The sequence below is a fragment of the Monodon monoceros genome, unplaced genomic scaffold (assembly GCF_005190385.1).
Source record: "Monodon monoceros isolate NGI ecotype Baffin Bay Population unplaced genomic scaffold, NGI_Narwhal_1 Super_Scaffold_18, whole genome shotgun sequence".
In the NCBI taxonomy this organism is placed as follows: Eukaryota; Metazoa; Chordata; class Mammalia; order Artiodactyla; family Monodontidae; genus Monodon; species Monodon monoceros.
Window position 1 is genome coordinate 172,034,830 of NW_021703774.1, and position 17,653 is coordinate 172,052,482.

Below are 17,653 nucleotides of genomic sequence, written 5' to 3' on the forward strand. Positions count from 1 at the left end.
CTCCCTCCCCTCCATGCACCCTGTCCCGGAAGCTGTCTGTCTGGCACTGCTCCCCAGGCATCAGCCCTCAGGCCCCACCGCCCAGGGGCTGTGACTGACTCCCTGTCCCAGCCCCTGCTTGCGGGGCTTCACCGGCTCCGGGGGGCGGTGGGGGGTGGAGAGGGGGCCGGTTGTCCACAGGGCGGCCTGACGGCAGAGGAAGCAGGTCAGAGGGGCTGGTTGGCTGGGGCAGGGGGCAGCCTTTAGGAGAGACAGAGAGAAGCAGCCGAGGCTAAGGAGGGCGTTTTATTGTCCTTCAGAGCTCTTGGCCTGAGTGCCTTGTGCCTGAGCCTGTACTCCTCAGGTGGGTGGGGCTCCGATCTGCCTTCCTTTCCAGGGGAGCGGGTCACAGCTGCTGCTGGGCCCCCTGCTTCACCCCAAGTCCACCAAGCACAGGGGCTCTGGTGGCTTCCTGCCTGCTCCGAGGCCTCCCACTGCTGCTGGCTCTGCCCCTCAGGCCCCTGGCTGCCAGACGCTGGTGCCATGTTTCAAAGGCCTGGAATCGGGGAGCAGGAAGCTCTTTGGCTCCCTCCTGGGTGTGTGCTGTCAGTGCTGGAGGAACTCCGGGGCCCAGCTCCTTCTGCCCTCGAGGGAAGAGGAGGCCCTTCCCTCTGCCCCGGGCCAGACGCACAGGCCTGCGATCAGGGAAGCTGGGTTCTGAGTGCACATCAGGGGGTGGCGCTCAGCGACCCACACCCAACACAGGTGGTGTGAGCGGCAGCTGTGCCACAGGCCAAGCCCGTGCCCGGACCAGTGACGGCCACGACTGTGCTCAGCACGCGGTCGCCAGCTGGATTAAGGGCTCTGGAATCCAGGCTGCTCTCTCTAACTGAACTGACCCCTCCCCCGAAAAAGAAGGGGTTCTGGGGCCAGCAAGCAGGGAGGGCCACAGCTCAGGAATGCAGGCGTGGCACGGCTAGGAAGGGCCTGCTGGGGGGCGGGGCACCCCCCCTCCCCCAGTACCTGGGAATGGACCCAGCCGTCTTGTTGTTGCTGTAATCGTTGAGACACCTGCAGCCGCAGGGCCCACCGTCGCCAGGCCCGCCTCAGGTGCCACTGCCTGAGCTATGGGGACAGTCACGAGGAGGCCTTGAGCTGGGCCCACCACTGTCCCCGGCCCGGCAGCCCCCAGCCCCTCTGCTGTCTCTCCCTGCCTGCAACTCTGCGGCACCAGGAGGAAGGGGATGTGACGAGGAGGTGTCATCTGAGGTGTGTTAACAATGCAGATTCCTGCACCTGTTCCCAAGGTTTCAGGCTTGGTAGGTCCAAAGGCCTGAACTTACTTTCAGAGACTGCGTTTCCAGGGGTTAGGGCTGGGAATGGGATGTGATGGGAGGTCAGCATGAGGGTGGGGAGGGGCCACCCCACTCGCCAGCGTCGGCGTCAGCTACTCCGTCCCCTGAGCATCTACCCAGCGCTGCCATGCAGCTGCCTGGGCCTGGCCTGCAGGGAACCCCGGAGCCGGCGAAGCAGTGCCTCAAGGCGCCAGCGCTGCAGGTACCTCCTCCTGAGGGGAGAGGCCCTGGTGTGTGTCCTGACAGCAAAGGGCATCACGACCCCTTCATGGCCAGGAAAGAGGGCAGAGCCACGGGCCTAGGCCTGGTCCGCAGAATCCTGCGGGATGAGCACCGGCCAGAGAGGGCCCAGGTCAGGCAAGCCACTCAGCCCAGCCCACACCCTCAGCCCTCCCTCTCCACCCCTGCTCTCAGCCCTCCCTCTCCACGCACACACTCTGCTCCCACCCCAGACACCTTTGCTCGGCCTCGCCTTTGCCCTCGAGGTCTTTGGTCTCAGAGCTGGGTCCCCTCTGGCCCCGTAGGGCGCTGGCCCTCGCCCCAGCAGCTGGAGCTGGGAGGCAGGGCCGAGGGGAGGCTCTCTGTCACCTGGCAAAGGGGCGTCAGAAGAGGTTAACACATCATTCAGGGGAGTAAGCTCTCCCCCTGGTACTTCTGGAAGCTGAGCCCTAGGAAGAGAGTTAACGAGAAATGGTGTTGAGCCTGTGTCCCTGCTGCCACCACCTCTGCCCAAGTCTCCTGCAAAGGCTTGGGCTGTGACCCCAAAGGGTGGGCCAGGAGAAATTGTAATTGTTTTCTCAAAATTGTGAAATATTCCAGAAGAGGAGATGGGTGGGGAAAAACAGTAAATACATAAGACAGATTCGCCAAGAGTTCAAAGCTGATTTCCAGGCCCGTGAGGGCTGGTGACGGTCTCATCCCTGCACTTCAGACATTGTTTATTCCCCGAGGGAGTCCGGGACGTTTCTCTCTGCTTCCTCTGTCCACTGGGGCTGTGGTGCTTGGTTGGGCTGGGCAGGCCAGGCCCTGTGGCCTGTGGCCTGCAGCTGCGGGCCTGAGGGAACAAAGAGGAAACCCTGAACCAATGGGCTTGGACATCTAGGGGCCCAAGTGACCTGGCAGGACTCCTTTCCCGACCAGTAACAGGGCCTCCTATTTGTGTGCACACAAGTGGGACGGATTCTCCCGCGAGCCCTGAGGCTCCCAGAGGAGACAGGAAAGGCCCGAGAGTAGTATGGCCATCAGTACACGCCACTGCCTCTTTCCCCATACTCCCACATGGCTCGAGACTCAGGAAGGTGAGTGGACCAAAAATGGCTACCAATCAGAGCTTACCTGTGCCAGGTACACCCTGTGAGGTGGGCGTTACTCTCCCCACTCAGCCTCATAAAGTCAAATTACTTGTCTGAGGTCTCACCTCTACGGAGTGGTCTGACTCCAGGGCCCGAGCCCCCAGCGACTGCACTGTATGGACACCAGGGGCTCTCTAAGGGAGTCTGTGCCACCATGAGGTGGCATAAAACCCGCCCCCGTCGTTAGGTGAGGGCTGCCTGGGCGAGCGTGTGCGTGCGGTAGAAAGAGGGGGGCCTGGAATTCAGCCCCCTAGTTACCATTTACCATTCCTGACATTTACTTTGTTTCTACAAGTCTCAGTTTCTCCATCAGTAAACGGGATCCCTGCCTGCCTTTGCTGACAGAAATGAAATGGAAGTGTTTATAAACATACTCTGAAAATAAAATTCTCTTGAAACACAGACCTAGAAATAAAATACCCTGAGACCCCAGAATCTGCTGTCGCCATAGCCCCACATAGGTAAATATGTGGACTCTGCAAATAACCAAAGCCAGTCCGTTTCAAGTCCATTGAAAACAAACCACTTTAATCTTTTTTTCTTAGAAACTTTTCTAGAGTCTATGACATATTTTGTGGCATCCTGAAACAGGATTCTTGATGATACCAGTTCATCTTGAGGAACACTCTGCGGCCTGCCAGTAACTCTGGGGCTATGTGTCCCGCAATGACACGTCCCTAGACTGCCATGCAGCGTCACTCTTTGTGCCCGGGTTTCCTTGTGGCCTCTTCCCTCGTGCTAGGCCACCCAGCTCTTTGTCACCCTTTGCAGGTATCAGAACTAATGCTTCTGGTCTGGCACTTACCTTTGGGTAGAGAGAGTCATGAAAGAATATTTTTTCATTTATATTTCATTTATATTTTCTGGGTTTTCTATAATGAGCATGTTTCATTTTCTAATAAAAAAAAAAAGAATGACAAAAAATTGCTACTGACCCCAATTACCTCTTTTGATCCTAGACTGTACCATGACTTATAATGAGTTTAGGTGTCTGTCTCCCTAACAGATGCGACCCAGGGTGCTTCTTTGTAGCAGACCAGCACTGGGCTGGCACTCAGTGGGTGCTCAGTAAGTGCTGATGGACCTGTAATTGGCTGGCTGCCCGGCCAGGAGGCTGTTGAGAACCCATAGGGGTGGTGTCCACAAGGCCGCTGGGGTCCTGGAAAAGCATGCAACCACCCTCACCATCGGGGCTGAATCAAGCTGACTCTGAGGCCAGTGGCCCCTAGGGGTTCCCCGGAGCTGGGGACAGAGGCCTTCGTCTCAGGGGCTCTTTGTTCTGAGTGGCCGGGGATCAGAGTGGATGTGATCTCAGGCTCTAAGTCAGATAGACCTGGGTAGGCTGGTCACTTGACCACTCTGGGCCTCAGCTTTCCCTTCTGTAAAATGGGGATATGTCACATTGTGTTCTGGGGATGAAACGTGACAAAGCACATAAAGTGCTTAGCACGTGGGAAGCATCCCCTAACTGGGAGCTATTATTACTGTTCCTTGTGGACCCCTTTCTCCTGGGGCTGCTGGAGTTAAAATTACATTCTAAGCTAAAGCCTGAGGGCTCTGGGAAGTGAGTTTAAATAAGCCCAGCTTAATCCCTGGTGGCCAGGATTGATGGGAAACAGTAAATCCAAGGGTGGTGGGCAGCATGGCTCACCCGTCCTGGGGAGGGGTCCCTACCGCCTCTGAAGGGTGTGCTGGTGCTGCCTTGCCGCGCCCTGGGACTGCTGGGCCTGCGCCTGCCAGAGCAGAAGGTGCTGCCCCTGCTGCCGCCGCCCAGCTGCCCACATAAGCTCACCCGGAACGCCTCCAGGAGGGCGGGGGCCCGGGAAGCCTGGGGAAGGAGGTGTGGAGTCCTGGGTGCCCCGGGCGCTGCCACCCCCGTCCCCCCTCCCCTCCCCTCCCCTTCCCCTCCCCTCCCCTTCCCAGTCCTCCCCACCCTCTCCCCCTCACCTGCTCCAGGGAGCTGCGGGGTGTCCTGCGGCCTGGCAGGGCCTCCCCTCCCAGGACGCCGCCCAGAACCGCTGGGGCCAAGGTGGTCCTGGCGCTGCCTGGATCCCATGCCCTCAGGCGCCAACCCCTCAGGCTGTGACGCAGCGCCCGCTGCTGCACGCCCTCGAAGAAGGAGCTACTGGAGGGGGCAAGTGAGTGCTGGGGCCCCCCGTCACCCCTGGCTGGGGGTGCTGGAAGGGTGCCACCGTGAGCCAAACGCTGGGCCAGAGCTGGGCAACCCCACCTCCCACACGGGCCGCCCACTAGGACCACTGGGGGCTCTAAGAAATACCGATGCTCACTGGGGTTCCAGCCCCGGAGATTCTGATGTAATGGTCTGGGTGCGGCTTGGGTTTCCCAACTTTTCCAAAGCCCCCAGGGTGACCCCCCGTGAGCAGCTGAGGCCGAGACCACAGCTCTACTTGCCCTGATCACCTGGTTGATCCTCGCCACACTACCTGGGTGCGTGGGGGCCACACAGTTGATGGGGAGTAGAGCCGAGCCCAGGCCCAGGGACCCAGGACTCAAGAGCCCACACCAGTATTTCCGCCTCCACTCGGTTATAAATGTAGGGAAACTGAGGCCTGGGGGAAGGTCATTTCCCCAAACTCCAAACAGCAGCAGACCTGGGATCCAAGCACTCATCTCAGGCTACAGGGCAGCCTCAGATATGTTGCAGGGAGATATGGACTGTGACCCGGTACCCAAAGGCCAGAGGATAGACTGGGGGAGGGAGGGCTACATTCTGAAGGATCATGGTGAACTGAGTTTCCTTAGAGTTCCAGGGACGCATTAAAAGAGACTGAGGGTCCAAGTGGACCAAGTGGGTGTGGGGCTGATGGATGCCAGGTGTATAGCTTTTTTTGGTTTGTTTTTATTTTTTTCTTGTTTTGTTCTTTTTTGTTTGTTATTTTGGGTTGTTTGTTTGTTTGTTTCTTTACAACCCCTTGTGTCGAGGGCTGACTTTCAATAGATCGCAGTGTGGGAGCTCCTCTGCTAGGTGCATAGCTTTTAAGGACAGAATTCTTAACCCTGCAGCTGCTGGCTTACATTCCTGCTGACATTCCGTCAGTGAAGCTGGCCCCTCCTGACCTCTACTGGCTCTCTCACCCATAACCATCAGCCTGGGCTCTGAGTCCCAGCATCCCATCTTGTATAAAAGCATCACAAGAAGGTCTCACTATAGGGACCTTCTCGCTCCTGATTCAGTATGATTTAGAGCAAGCTGCTTGACCACTCTGAGCCTCAGTTTCTCCAGCTGTGTAATAAGGCAAATGGGGGCAGGGGAAAAAGTGGCTCCTTCACTGATTCATGTACGGTATCTGTTCTGTGCCTTCCGCAGCCTGGGCATCTGCAAGACGCTGGGAGACAGTGGCAAGGAGACAGACACGGTTCCCGCCACCAGGGGGCTCCCACTTAGCCAGGAGATGGGTGAGAGGTGGGTCCAGATTCTGGGGAGGGAGACGAGCATTAAACCAACCTCCCCATCAGGTTCCAGCCACCTTGGCAGGACTCCGTGTCTGTGCCCCTGGCCACTCCCTGTCCCCCACAGCTCTCTGGTCAATCACTGACTCAGCGTCCCTAGGCTACCACCCCCGGCCCCATGCCTGCTGGGCACCACAGGGTGCCAGGCCCCACGCTGGGGCCACAGAGAGGAGTAGGATGTGGCCCATTCCCTATGGGACACTCCATCCAGTGCTGAGGACTGCTCACCTTCCCACCCCATGTCCTCCAGGCCCAACCCCAGGTCACAAACTCACAGACACCTGCTCCGCCCGCTGGCGCTGGGAGAGCTGCGTCCTCCAGAGCAGCAGCGCCCGGTGGAGGGCCAGCTTCCGGCCGGCTTCCTGCAGAGAGCCCCAGCCTTGCTCCCGGGGCAGCGCCTGGGCCTGGGCCACCACCCCCAGGCCATGGGCTGTGGCCCCCCCCCAGGGGCTGAGCTGAGGAGGGCCATGTTCCCTGAGAAGCAGACAAGAGATGAATCAGTGACCACCCTCTGCTCAAAGCCATTGGTGGACACTGCCTCAGGCCCCTTAGGACCTCTCCCCTTGTGGCTACTGCCCCCTCCCACCACCCCCAAACCCTCCCCACCGGGGCACCTGGAAGATCCCATCTTCCTCTGTCACGTTTTGGTCGGTCGGGGGCAGGAGTTGTACATCCCCCTAAGACCAGAAGCCTCCCAGAAGCAGGGGCTACATCTCTTCCAGGTGGAAGATTGAACAGGTCTCTCGCCTAGAGGAGCTCATGATGGAGGTCAGGATGGGGCCCACCAAAGCCTGCTGCTCCAGGAACCCCTCCGGACCCTCCCAGGCCTGCCAGGCTGCATCCCCGAGAAAACTCCCGATCCCATCACCTCCCACCACGAGCATCCATAAATCAACTGGGCGACTGCGGAAGGAGCTTAAGTGATGCTATTTGCTGGGGTGGGAGAGAGAGGGAGCCCCTTGGCCCGCCACTCGCTCACCTGCCTCCCGCCAACAAAGGGACAGCTGGGTCACCTTCGCCCCATCTGAGGCCTGGAGCTGCTTCGTCTGCACCCACTGCTGCAGGCACATCCTCAGGGTCCCTGCCCGCGGTTGGCCATGTGGTCCCGGTACCGGGTCCCTCTTTGCGCGAACCGCTGCCAGGCCCCAAAGCACCTGGAGAGCCAAGAGAAAGTGCCGGTGCTCATTGTAATGACTGCAGCTACAGCCTCCTGCCATGTGCCAGACACACCACTGAGGCCTTGGGCAAGCCACTCACCTCTCTGAGCCTCAGCTTTCTTGTCTGTAAAATGGGGCTGCTGTGGGATGGTGCAGCATGCCATCTGCTCAGGCCACACCGTCACTTCTGGGTGCCCGGATGGCCTCAGCAGCCTCCTACCTGCCCTCCTGCATCCACTGTTGCCCCCGCCCTTCCGGTCAGTGCCTACACAGTAACCAGAGTGATATTTTTCAAATCTCAAATCAAATTATCTTACTCTCTTGCTAAAACACGCCAGCAGCAGTCCCCTTGCTCTGATGATCAAATTTCGACTCCTCCCCACTGACAACAAGGCACTGTCTGCATGGTCTGTCCCCCACCCACCATTACACACCTTTCCAACTTCATCTCAAAGCACCCCAGCCCCCAACCCCATACTAACAGGGCTCCGACTGGACTGCCGTTCTTTGCATTTTCCATGTTCCTCTCCCTGTCAGAGGTCTTTGCACATGCTGTTCCGTTCCCTCTGCCTGGCACTCCTGTCTGCTGTCCCTCCACCAGTCAGCCATGCACCCTTCCTATCTCTGCTGAACCCTGGTCGAGGTCAGCTCCCTTTGTCAAAAGTTCTCATAGAAAACTCTATCAGGGACTTCCCTGGTGGTGCAGTAGTTAAGAATCCGCCTACCAATGCAGGGAACACGGGTTCAATCCCTGGTCCGGGAAGATCCCACATGCCGCGGAGCGACTAAGCCTGCGAGCTGCAACTACTGAGTCCTTGTGCCACAACTACTGAAGCCCGCGCGCCTAGAGCCTGCGCTCTGCAACAAAGAGAAGCCACTGCAATGAGAAGCCCATGCACCGCAACAAAGAGTAGCCCTCACTCGCTGCAGCTAGGGAAAGCCCACGCGCAGCAACGAAGACCCAACGCAGACAATAAATAAATAAATAAATTTATGAAAAAGAAAACTCTATCGGGGGAATGCAATCAGCAAAATGCAGACAGTAGGAAACTCTACCTGACAAGCAGCCTGGTTTCTTCAACAGATAACTTGCAAGGAAACAAAGAAACAAACAAAAACAACAGAGGGGAGTCCCTAGATTAAAAAGAGCTTAAGGACCCCTCAACCAATGACAGCATGTGGGCCTTATTTAGATCCCAATACAAACAAACTATAACAACGGGGACTTCCCTGGTGGTCCAGTGGGTAATACTCCGTGCTCCCAATGCAGGGGGCCTGGGTTCGATCCCTGGTTGGGGAACTAGATCCCGTGTGCATGCCGCAACTAAGAGTCTGCATGCCACAACAAAGATCCTGCGTGCCGCAACTAAGACCCAGCGCAGACAAAATAAATAAATAAATACCAAAACCAGAAAAACCCAAAAAACTATAACAACATATTTGCTTATAAAACAATTGGAAATTTGAATGCTGACCAGGTATTTGTCGGTATTAAGGAATTATTCATTTTTTAGGTGTGATCCTGGGATGGTGGTTCTGTTGTTTAAAAGACACTTTACGTTTTAGAGATGCTACAGAAATATTTACAGATGAAATGGTAGGATGCATGGGATTTGCCTCAAAATTATGTAGTGGGGGAAGTAGCCAGGGTACAGATTAAACAAATTTTCTCAGGAGGTGATTTTCGTGAAGCTGGATGATGGGTGCACTGAGGTTGATTATCCTATTTTCCCTACTTTTATGTAAGATTAAGAGTCCCATAATAAAATAGTTAACAAGGAAAAAAACAACTTCATGTAGATCTGTGTTTCTTCCCTTCACAGCACTTAACTTTGGTGGTATTCACACACACACCCCCTTTGTGATTGTTAATTTCCTGCCTGTCCCACACTGGGCCATGGGTTCCATGAGGGCCAGTGACAGCGGGCATTAAGCTTTGCTTATAACTAAATCCCAGCCCCTGGGCGGTGTCTGCCAGGTCTTAGCATCTCAGCAAGTGGCACATGTATTCCTCTCTTATTTTCATCATTTCAACACTAGGAGTCAAGAATTGACTTAAAGCGCATCTCCCAGCTGCGTCTCACCCTCTGCCTCAGGGGAGGCGGTCCCCATTCCCACTTCCCCTACTTGCAGAGCCAGGCCCTCTGGCACTGGGTGTCCAGTGGGGACACCCAGGCTGCATCTGCAGCAGGAGAGCACCAGGCCTGGGGGGGGGCCTCTCCATCCTCTGAGCCCTGAGCACGGCCCCGGAGGCCTCTCCCTGGACCCCCTTCTCCTGCCTGGCCCATTCCTTCTGATGGCACCACAGGAGGAAGACTACAGGGAACGAAGGGAGGGGGAAGAGAGAGTGAAGGGAGGGGAAGTCAGGGCCAGGAGGGACCACTGACTCCTGGGACCCCAGGTCGTGTGGCCTCTGGCCAGTCCCTCTCCATCTCTGGGCCTCAGTTTCCCCACGAGTGAGTCATGTCTAAGTACTTGCCAATTCTAACACGCAAGCTTCTGTCCGGCCTGTACCAGCGTCCATGGCACACAAATGCAGGATGCGCGCCTCTCATACTCTGTGTCTTTGAGTTGGTCACTTCATGTCTCTGTGCCTCAGTTCCCCATCAGTAAAATGGGCACAATGCCTTGCTGAGGTCACCACGAGAGAATCAAATGAGATCTTGTCTGGGAAGTTGCCAGAGTAGATACTTGATAAACACTCATTCACTCACTGAGGACCCCCTGCCCGGCCTGGCTCCGTCTCCCCCGTTTCCCAGCGCCCCACAACTTACCAGCCTGCAGGATCTGGACTCCCCTGTCTCCTCCTTCTGGCCTCGGCCCAGAACACAATGGAATCGCTGGGCTCCCGCCTCCTCCCTCCGACTCCTTGGACTGAGAGTAAAATTGCCCAGAGAGAAACTGATGCCCAGGCAGAGGGAGGGCACCTGGTCCCGACCCATCCACCCCAGTCCTGCAGTGCCATCTGCCTGCAGGAGCAAAGGTGCACTGAGCCACCCCCTGTTCGGTTCCAGACAGTACGTTCTACTCCTGATTATGTAAGTGATTTGGGGGGAGGGTTCTGCTTTTGCTGAATTCTCGAAAAAACTATTAGGGTTTTTTACAACACACATGCATTAAAATAAATATTACTTAAATAATTATTTTAAATACATTTGTTTCATTTAGAAATAGGAACAAAAACAATACATCACTGGAATGGAAAATTGAGGAAAAGAAAATAACCACCTTTAATCTCACCACTCCAGAGATGACCACCATTTTAGCATTTTTTTGGGGGGGGGGGGATGGGAGATGACATTTATTTATTTATTTGTATTTTTAATAGTGGTAAAATACATGTAATATAAAATTTACCATGTTAACCATTTTTTTTAAGGAATACTGATATGATTATTGTGACTTTCTTTTTTTACTTTTTGGATTTTTTTATACATCTTTATTGGGGTATAATTGCTTTACAAAGCTTTGTTAGTTTCTGTTGTACAACAAAGTCAATCAGTCATATGTATACATATATCCCCATATCCCCTCCCTCTTTTTTTTTTTTTTTTTTTTTTTTTTTGCGGTTCACGGGCCTCTCACTGCTGTGACCTCTCACGTTGCGTGCGGAGCACAGGCTCTGGAAGCACAGGCTCAGCGGCCATGGCTCACGGGCCCAGTGGCTCCGCGGCATGTGGGATTCTCCCGGACCGGGGCACGAACCCGTGTCCCCCGCATCGGCAGGCAGACTCTCAACCACTGCGCCACCAGGGAAGCCCTCCCCTCCCTCTTGAGCCTCCCTCCCGCCCTCCCCATCCCACCCCTCCAGGTCATCACAAAGCAACAAGCTGCTCTCCCTGTGCTATGCGGCTGCTTCCCACCAGCTCTCTGTTCTACATTTGGTAGTGTGTATATGGCAGTGCCACGCTCTCACTACGTCTCAGCCTCCCCTTCCCCCACTGTGTCAAGTCCGTTCTCTACATATAGTCTTTATTTCTGCCCTGTGACTAGGTCCATCAGTACCATTTTTCTAGATTCCACATATATGCGTTAGCAGACGGTATTTGTTTTTCTCTTTCTGACTTACTTCACTCTGTATGACACACTCTAAATCCATCCACCTCATTACGAATAACTCAGTTTTGTTCCTTTTTGTGGCTGAGCAATATTCCGTTGTATATACGTGCCACATCTTCTTTATCCATTCATCTGTTAATGGACATTTAGGTTGCTTCCATGTCCTGGCTATTGTAAATAGTGCTGCAATGAACATTGTGGTACATGACTCTTTTTTTTTTTTTTTAATTTATTTTTGGCTGCGTTGGGTCTTTGTTGGTGCGCGCGGGCTTTCTCTGGTTGCAGCGAGCGGGGGCTACTCTGTTGCAGTGTGCGGGCTTCTCATTGCGGTGGCTTCTCTTGTTGTGGAGCATGGGCTCTAGGTGCCTGGGCTTCAGGAGTTGTGGCTCACGGGCTCTGGAGCACAGGCTCAGTAGTTGTGGCACATGGGCTTAGTTGCTCTGCAACATGTGGGATCTTCCCAGACCAGGGATCGAACCCATGTCCCTTTCGTTGGCAGGTGGATTCTTAACCACTGCACCACCATGGAAGCCTCACATGACTCTTTCTTAATTACGGTTTTCTCCGGGTATATGCCCAGTAGTGGGATTGCTGGGTTATATGGTAGTTGTATTTTTAGATTTTTAAGGAACCTCCATACTGTTCTCCATAGTGGCTGTATCAATTTACATTCCCACCAACAGTGCAAGAGGGTTCCCTTTTCTCCACACCCTCTCCAGCATTTGTTGTTTGTAGATTTTCTGAGGATACCCATTCTAACCCATTTTTAAATTAATTAATTAATTTATTTTTGGCTGTGTTGGGTCTTGGTTGCTGCGCACGGGCTTTCTCTAGTTGCAGTGAGCAGGGGCTACTCTTTGCTGAGGTGCGCGGGCTTCTCGTTGCAGTGGCTTCTCTTGCTGAGGGGCACTTGGGCTTCAGCAGTTGTGGCACTCGGGCTCAGTAGTTGTGGCGTATGGGCTTAGTTGCTCCGCAGCATGTGGGATCCTCCTGGACCAGGGCTTGAACCCGTGTCCCCTGCATTGGCAGGCAGACTCCCAGCCACTGCGCCACCAGGCAAGTCCCCATCTTAACCATTTTTAAGTGAGCAGTTCAGTGATATTAAGTAATTCACACTGTTATGCAACATTTTAGTATTTTTGCTTCTGGTTTTCTTTTCTATGCACCGTTTTACGTTCATAGGAAAAAATATTTTAGGTACTATTTTTGTATTCTCTTTTTGTTTTTCATTGAACATTGCCATAACCCTTTTCCTTCTCATTAAAAATTCTATGCAAATACCCATAAACCTACTTCCAAGAAGGGGAATAATATACATAAGGAGGGAGGTGAAACTTTCAAATTGATTGAAATACTTCCATCTATCTCGAATGTTTTTTCAAATCAAACATGCATTACTGTTATGATTAGAAAGAACACCAGTAAAGCTACCGAAACAAAAAATAAAGAAAAAAAGAGTGGAGAGGAATTTAAAACATCTCAATAAGCATCATATTGAACTGTTGCTAAATGTTTATCACATGGTTAAACTACAATTTTCTCTCTCACTGTTGGGTATTAGACTATTTCGAAGCTTTCACGAAGTGTAAATAACGCCGTGATGGACATCCTTTTGCACAAATCTTGGTCCACATGTGCTGGTTTTATCCTCATTCTCTTGTGGGGGAGGGGAAACGGGGGACGAGGAGGGAGGGAAGGCACTGGCACTGCCCAGGTCACACTGACTGACCTGGGGTGTCCCAGACCACCTGCTTCTCCAGGCGGTGTCCACCACCGGCTTCCTTCCTGAGGGGTCTTGGTCCTGGCCTCCCCCGGAGGATGGGGGTCCTGGCCCAGCCTGGATGTGAAGCCACCCTTTTTTCTGCTGCTGAATCAAGTTTCTCCACTGGGACAAGAGAGAAGAGGAAGAGGGACGTTGGCTGTAGCCTCAAGTGTACCCTGAGCAGCAAGGGGGGGCGGGCAGGCACCAGGAAGGGCGGGGACACGAGTCAGACCTTGTGGTTTTAACCATACCATTAGACTCCCCTGCCTCTTTGGGAATGAATGAATGAATGGAGAGATAGAGCCCAAGAGGCAGGGTTTTCCTTGGGAGACAAAACCTAGAGCTGGGCCCTCCTAAAGCACTTTTCCCAAGGAGGGAAGAACATAGAAGTTCCCTCCTAGTCCTGGCTGGCAAACCACTAGTTAAAAATAACAACCGGGACTTCCCTGGCGGTCCAGTGGTTAAGACTCTGCACTTCCACTGCAGGGGGCATGGGTTCGATCCCTGGTTGGGCAACTAGGATCCCGCATGACACACAGTGAAACCAAACAGAAACAAAAAGCAAAACAAACAAAAAGTAGCAACCACTGAAACTGTAGAGTGCTTGCTATGTGCTAGGCAGGGTTCTGAGTCCCTTACGTTTATTAATTTAACCTCACAACAACCCTGAGAGGTATGTACTATTATGATCCCATTTTTTTTTTAATCAACTTATTTATTTATTTATTTTTGGCTGCGTTGGGTCTTCGTTACTGCACGCAGGCTTTCTCTCTAGTTGCTGCCAGCAGGGGCTACTCTTCATCGCGGTGCGCGGGCTTCTCATTGCCTTGGTTTCTCTTGTTGTGGAGCCGGGCTCTAGGTGCACGGGCTTTAGTAGTTGTAGCACGCTTATTCAGTACTTGTGGCTCGCAGGTTCTAGAGCGCAGGTTCAGTAGCTGTGGCGCACGGGCCCAGCTGCTCCACGGCATGTGGGATCCTCCCGGACCAGGGCTCGAACCCGTGTCCCCTGCATTGGCAGGCGGACTCCCAACCACTGCGCCACCAGAGGAGTCCCTATGATCCCATTTTAAAGCTAAAGAGACGCAGGCACAGAGAGGTTAAGTAACTTGCCCAAGCTCACACAGTGAGAAAATGTGGGGAAAAGAAAAGTGGCGGAGACAGGATTTGAATTCAGGCAGAGCTCGGTCATGTCTGGGCTGACACTGCCTCCACCCTACTGTCAACACTCAGGAGGAACAACCTGCGCCCCAGGAGAGCCTCCTCCCCAGACACACGGGCACTTCATCACCTCCCCACGGTCCAACCTGGAGGCCCCTAACCTTTTGGAAGGTCCGCGCCAGCAGGGCCTGCGTATGTCGTCCCCACACCGCCTCCAGCTGGGCCTGCCGGAGCCACAGTGTCCACCGCGGCGCCCGTAGGCCCCTGCGCAACAGCTGCCAGCAGCCCAGCGTCATGGCCGCTGCCATTGCCCGCCTCCTCTGCGCCCAGTGCCGACACGCTCTGAAACATCTGGACAGCCACTGCCGGCTGGGGACAGACCAGGCTGACCAGGGGATGGGCCCAGTCCCCAGTCCCAGGGAGAGCTGGTGGCTCAGCAGCACCCGCGTCACCTTTCCAGCATGGAGGGTGATGCTCCACGCTGCGGCAGGAGAGCTAGCTGGACCCCGGGAGAACTTCCCTCTATGGAGGGCTAGCCTTGGAAATCCCAGACAAGAGAGCTCCTGGGGGCAGGGGAATGAATGCAGGACAGCCTCACAGGTTTAGGATTCCCAGGAGCGGCAGCCCCCGCGTTCCTGTCCTTGGGGCCTTCCCTCCCCCTGAAATTCTGCAAGGATCTGCCATCCGGGCCTTATCTCCATCAGGCCCGAGTCTGCAGGCAAATGGGAGAGGAGGCGTCCCAGGAGCATGGCCCCGGCTCCCACCCCCAGCCCATGACCTCACCGGCCTATCTCAGACTCCAGGCTCACAGTGTTTCTGGCTGTGTTCCTGGAAAACAAAGGGACACGACACAGCACTCAGGCCAAGAAGCAAGCAGGACTGGACACCCCCTGCTAAGCCTGCCTGCCCACAGCCTCCCTTTCTGAGGGAGGGTGACAGAGGAGTGACACCCAGTTTGGAGCGAGAATTCCTGGGAGGCAGCCCTCCTCCCCCAACCCTGAGTCCCCCAGTTCCCATCCCAGACCCCTCTGGCCTCTACCTGCAGGGCACTCCTCACGGGGGCCGTGTCTGGCAGACCAGAAGCCGGCCTCTCTTCTTCCCTGCCGACCTGCTCCCGCGGGGTCCTGTCCCCTCCTTCCTGCCCAGGGAGGATGCCCTGGGCTGAACTGGACGAGGCTGAAGAGCAGAGTCTGGCCTCCCTGCTGCCTGCCCCTTGAGGGAGCAGGGGGTCCTCCCTCTGTCCCCTGCCGTATGTAGTCCCTGTGGAGCACTTCTCTCCTCGTCTTACAGGGTGGCCAGGAAGGACCCCTTGCTCAGGGTCAAGGGCAACCCCGGGAAGCATCTCCAAGGTAGTCTCCAGTGATGCAGGCTTGCTGCTTGCCTGAGAGTCTGAGAGACCATCCTGGACCCCTGGTGCTTCCGGGAAACCTGCAGTTTCCCTGAAACCTTGGGAATGTTTCCTCCTCTCATCCCAGGAAGCAAGCACAGGCTGGCTGGGCTGGGGGTGAGCAGGGAGTATCTGGCCAGCTCCAGTCCAGGACTCCTGCTGCACAGGGCCTGGGGGTTCCCAGGGTGCCTGGCACCTGAGACGGACTGCCTCACGCTCCAGGCGTTGCACAGAAGCCAGCAGCTGGTGAATGGCAACTTGGGACGGAGCCCGAGTCCGGCTCTGGGCAGGGGCAGCCAGGTCCCCCAGGATGAGGGGTTCCCCCACAAGCCACACTGGGATCTGGGGTCCGGCCATGTGTGCCCTTCGAGCGGGCCCAGGCCTGCAGCGGGCCCAATGTCTGGGCAGGGGGTATTGGTGGACAGCAGCCGGGACCACCTCAGGCGGGAGGCTGGGGAAGCCAGTGGCCCTCGGGGTAGAGGGCTTCCCCCGGGCATGCTGTGCTACCAGAGGCGACGTCCCCACTCAGCCACGCTGGTCTCCCTGACGCTCAGGTCGCTCTGCTGGATGGCAAATGCCTGGGGTCTTCCTTGGGGCCTCCCGGCCAGGGGCTGCAAGTTGCTCTGCTGTCGGAAGCTTGAGTTGGTCAGCTGCCGGGCGTGTCCCTCAGGGCGAGGCCCAGGCTGGGGCTGGTCAGGTTGCTCTGGACTCGGCAGGGCTCCTGGCACAGCGCTGCTCCCGGGGATGGTGTGGTGGCAGCCGCCCTGCTCTCGGCCTGGCCCACGGGCACCCACCGGCCATGTGTACTGGCCAGGCTCTTCTGGAGTCTCCATTGCTCTAAAAAGAGGACAGTTATGTCCTGGGGGAGAACTTGGTGGTCAGTGCTGGGGAGGGACAGGGCGCCACATGGGAGGGAGCCCAGGCTCCAGAGGTCTGCGTCAGCTCTGTCATCCCAGGTGGACCAATGGATGCACCCGGGGGGTCTTGAGCCAGAGCAGCGACCTGGTGACAGTGCAGGGACTCAGAGCAGGGACAGGGCAGGGGCAGGGAGGAGGGCAGAGGGAAGCAGGGAGATAGCTGGGAGGCTGCTGAGGGGTCCCAGGCGAGAGACGATGGGGCTGGCATGGGGGCGGCAGGAGGGTGGAGGGAAGGAGACAGATCAGGTCTGCTGAGAAGGCCTAGAAGAGGGTGAAGGAAAGAGAAGTGTCGCTGATGGCTCCCTGGTGTCCAGCTTGAGCAAAGAGGTGCTGGGGTGTCCGCAGCTAGGGTGAAAGCAAGACTCAGCATATCAAACAGCCAAACGTGGGCTGCTCTGGCCCCAAGGTGGTGGCGCTCCCTCCCTGCCGGTCTCCCCAGCCCCCAGGCCATTCTGCAGCTGGGAGACAAGGCCTCTTGGGGGCGGGTGAGATGCCTGGGAGGGCCTGGCAGGTAGTGTGGGCCATGAAAGTTTGTAGATAGGAACTAAAGGTCAGAGAAGGTAAGCACCTTGCCCCACGGTCACAGAGCTAGAACACAGAGAAACCGGCAATTAAATAGGAATCTGAATTTGTTTTTGGGCTACTCCCACTCTTGGCTGCACCAGCTCTGTGGCCTTCTGGAAGCCCCAGGAACCTGAGCAGGGAGGTTCCCAGCCCACCAGCGCTGCCAGAAGACCAGCCTGTGAGGGGCCCCAGGGGCGTGGCCGGCCTGGGGGGCACATTCTCCTTGTGGCTGGTGTCAGGTCTCAGCTCCATGGGCTCCGGGGCAAAGCCAGGGTGGCAGTGACCTTGGTCCACACCGCAGCCGGTCCTGTTTGATTAGGGGGACTCTGAGGGGTGAGGATAGGGTGCCCGCCTCCTACCCAGCCACGCCCAGCCCTGGTCCCCACTCCCACGCTTCCCCAGCATCCCTGGTTGCCCTGAGGTCCAGCCCCGGCTGTCCTGTTCAGGGCCCCTTGGGGTCTCCTCTCCCCAACCCCTGTACCACCCCTTTCC

At 55.9% G+C, this 17,653-nt stretch overlaps 1 protein-coding gene across 1 annotated transcript; it reads right to left on the bottom strand.

Moving 5' to 3' along the window:
• Positions 1-385: 385 nt before the first annotated feature.
• CUNH1orf167 (chromosome unknown C1orf167 homolog) lies at positions 386-17,413 on the bottom strand. The gene is given in 19 exon segments (XM_029227062.1): positions 386-674; positions 1,003-1,050; positions 1,408-1,477; positions 1,480-1,598; positions 4,361-4,536; positions 4,634-4,808; positions 6,443-6,612; positions 7,129-7,247; positions 7,250-7,311; positions 9,442-9,524; positions 9,527-9,630; positions 10,077-10,188; positions 13,103-13,258; positions 14,455-14,774; positions 15,103-15,121; positions 15,333-16,062; positions 16,188-16,332; positions 16,335-16,517; positions 17,317-17,413. Coding segments are annotated over 19 exon segments (3,177 nt in total).
• Positions 17,414-17,653: the final 240 nt, after the last annotated feature.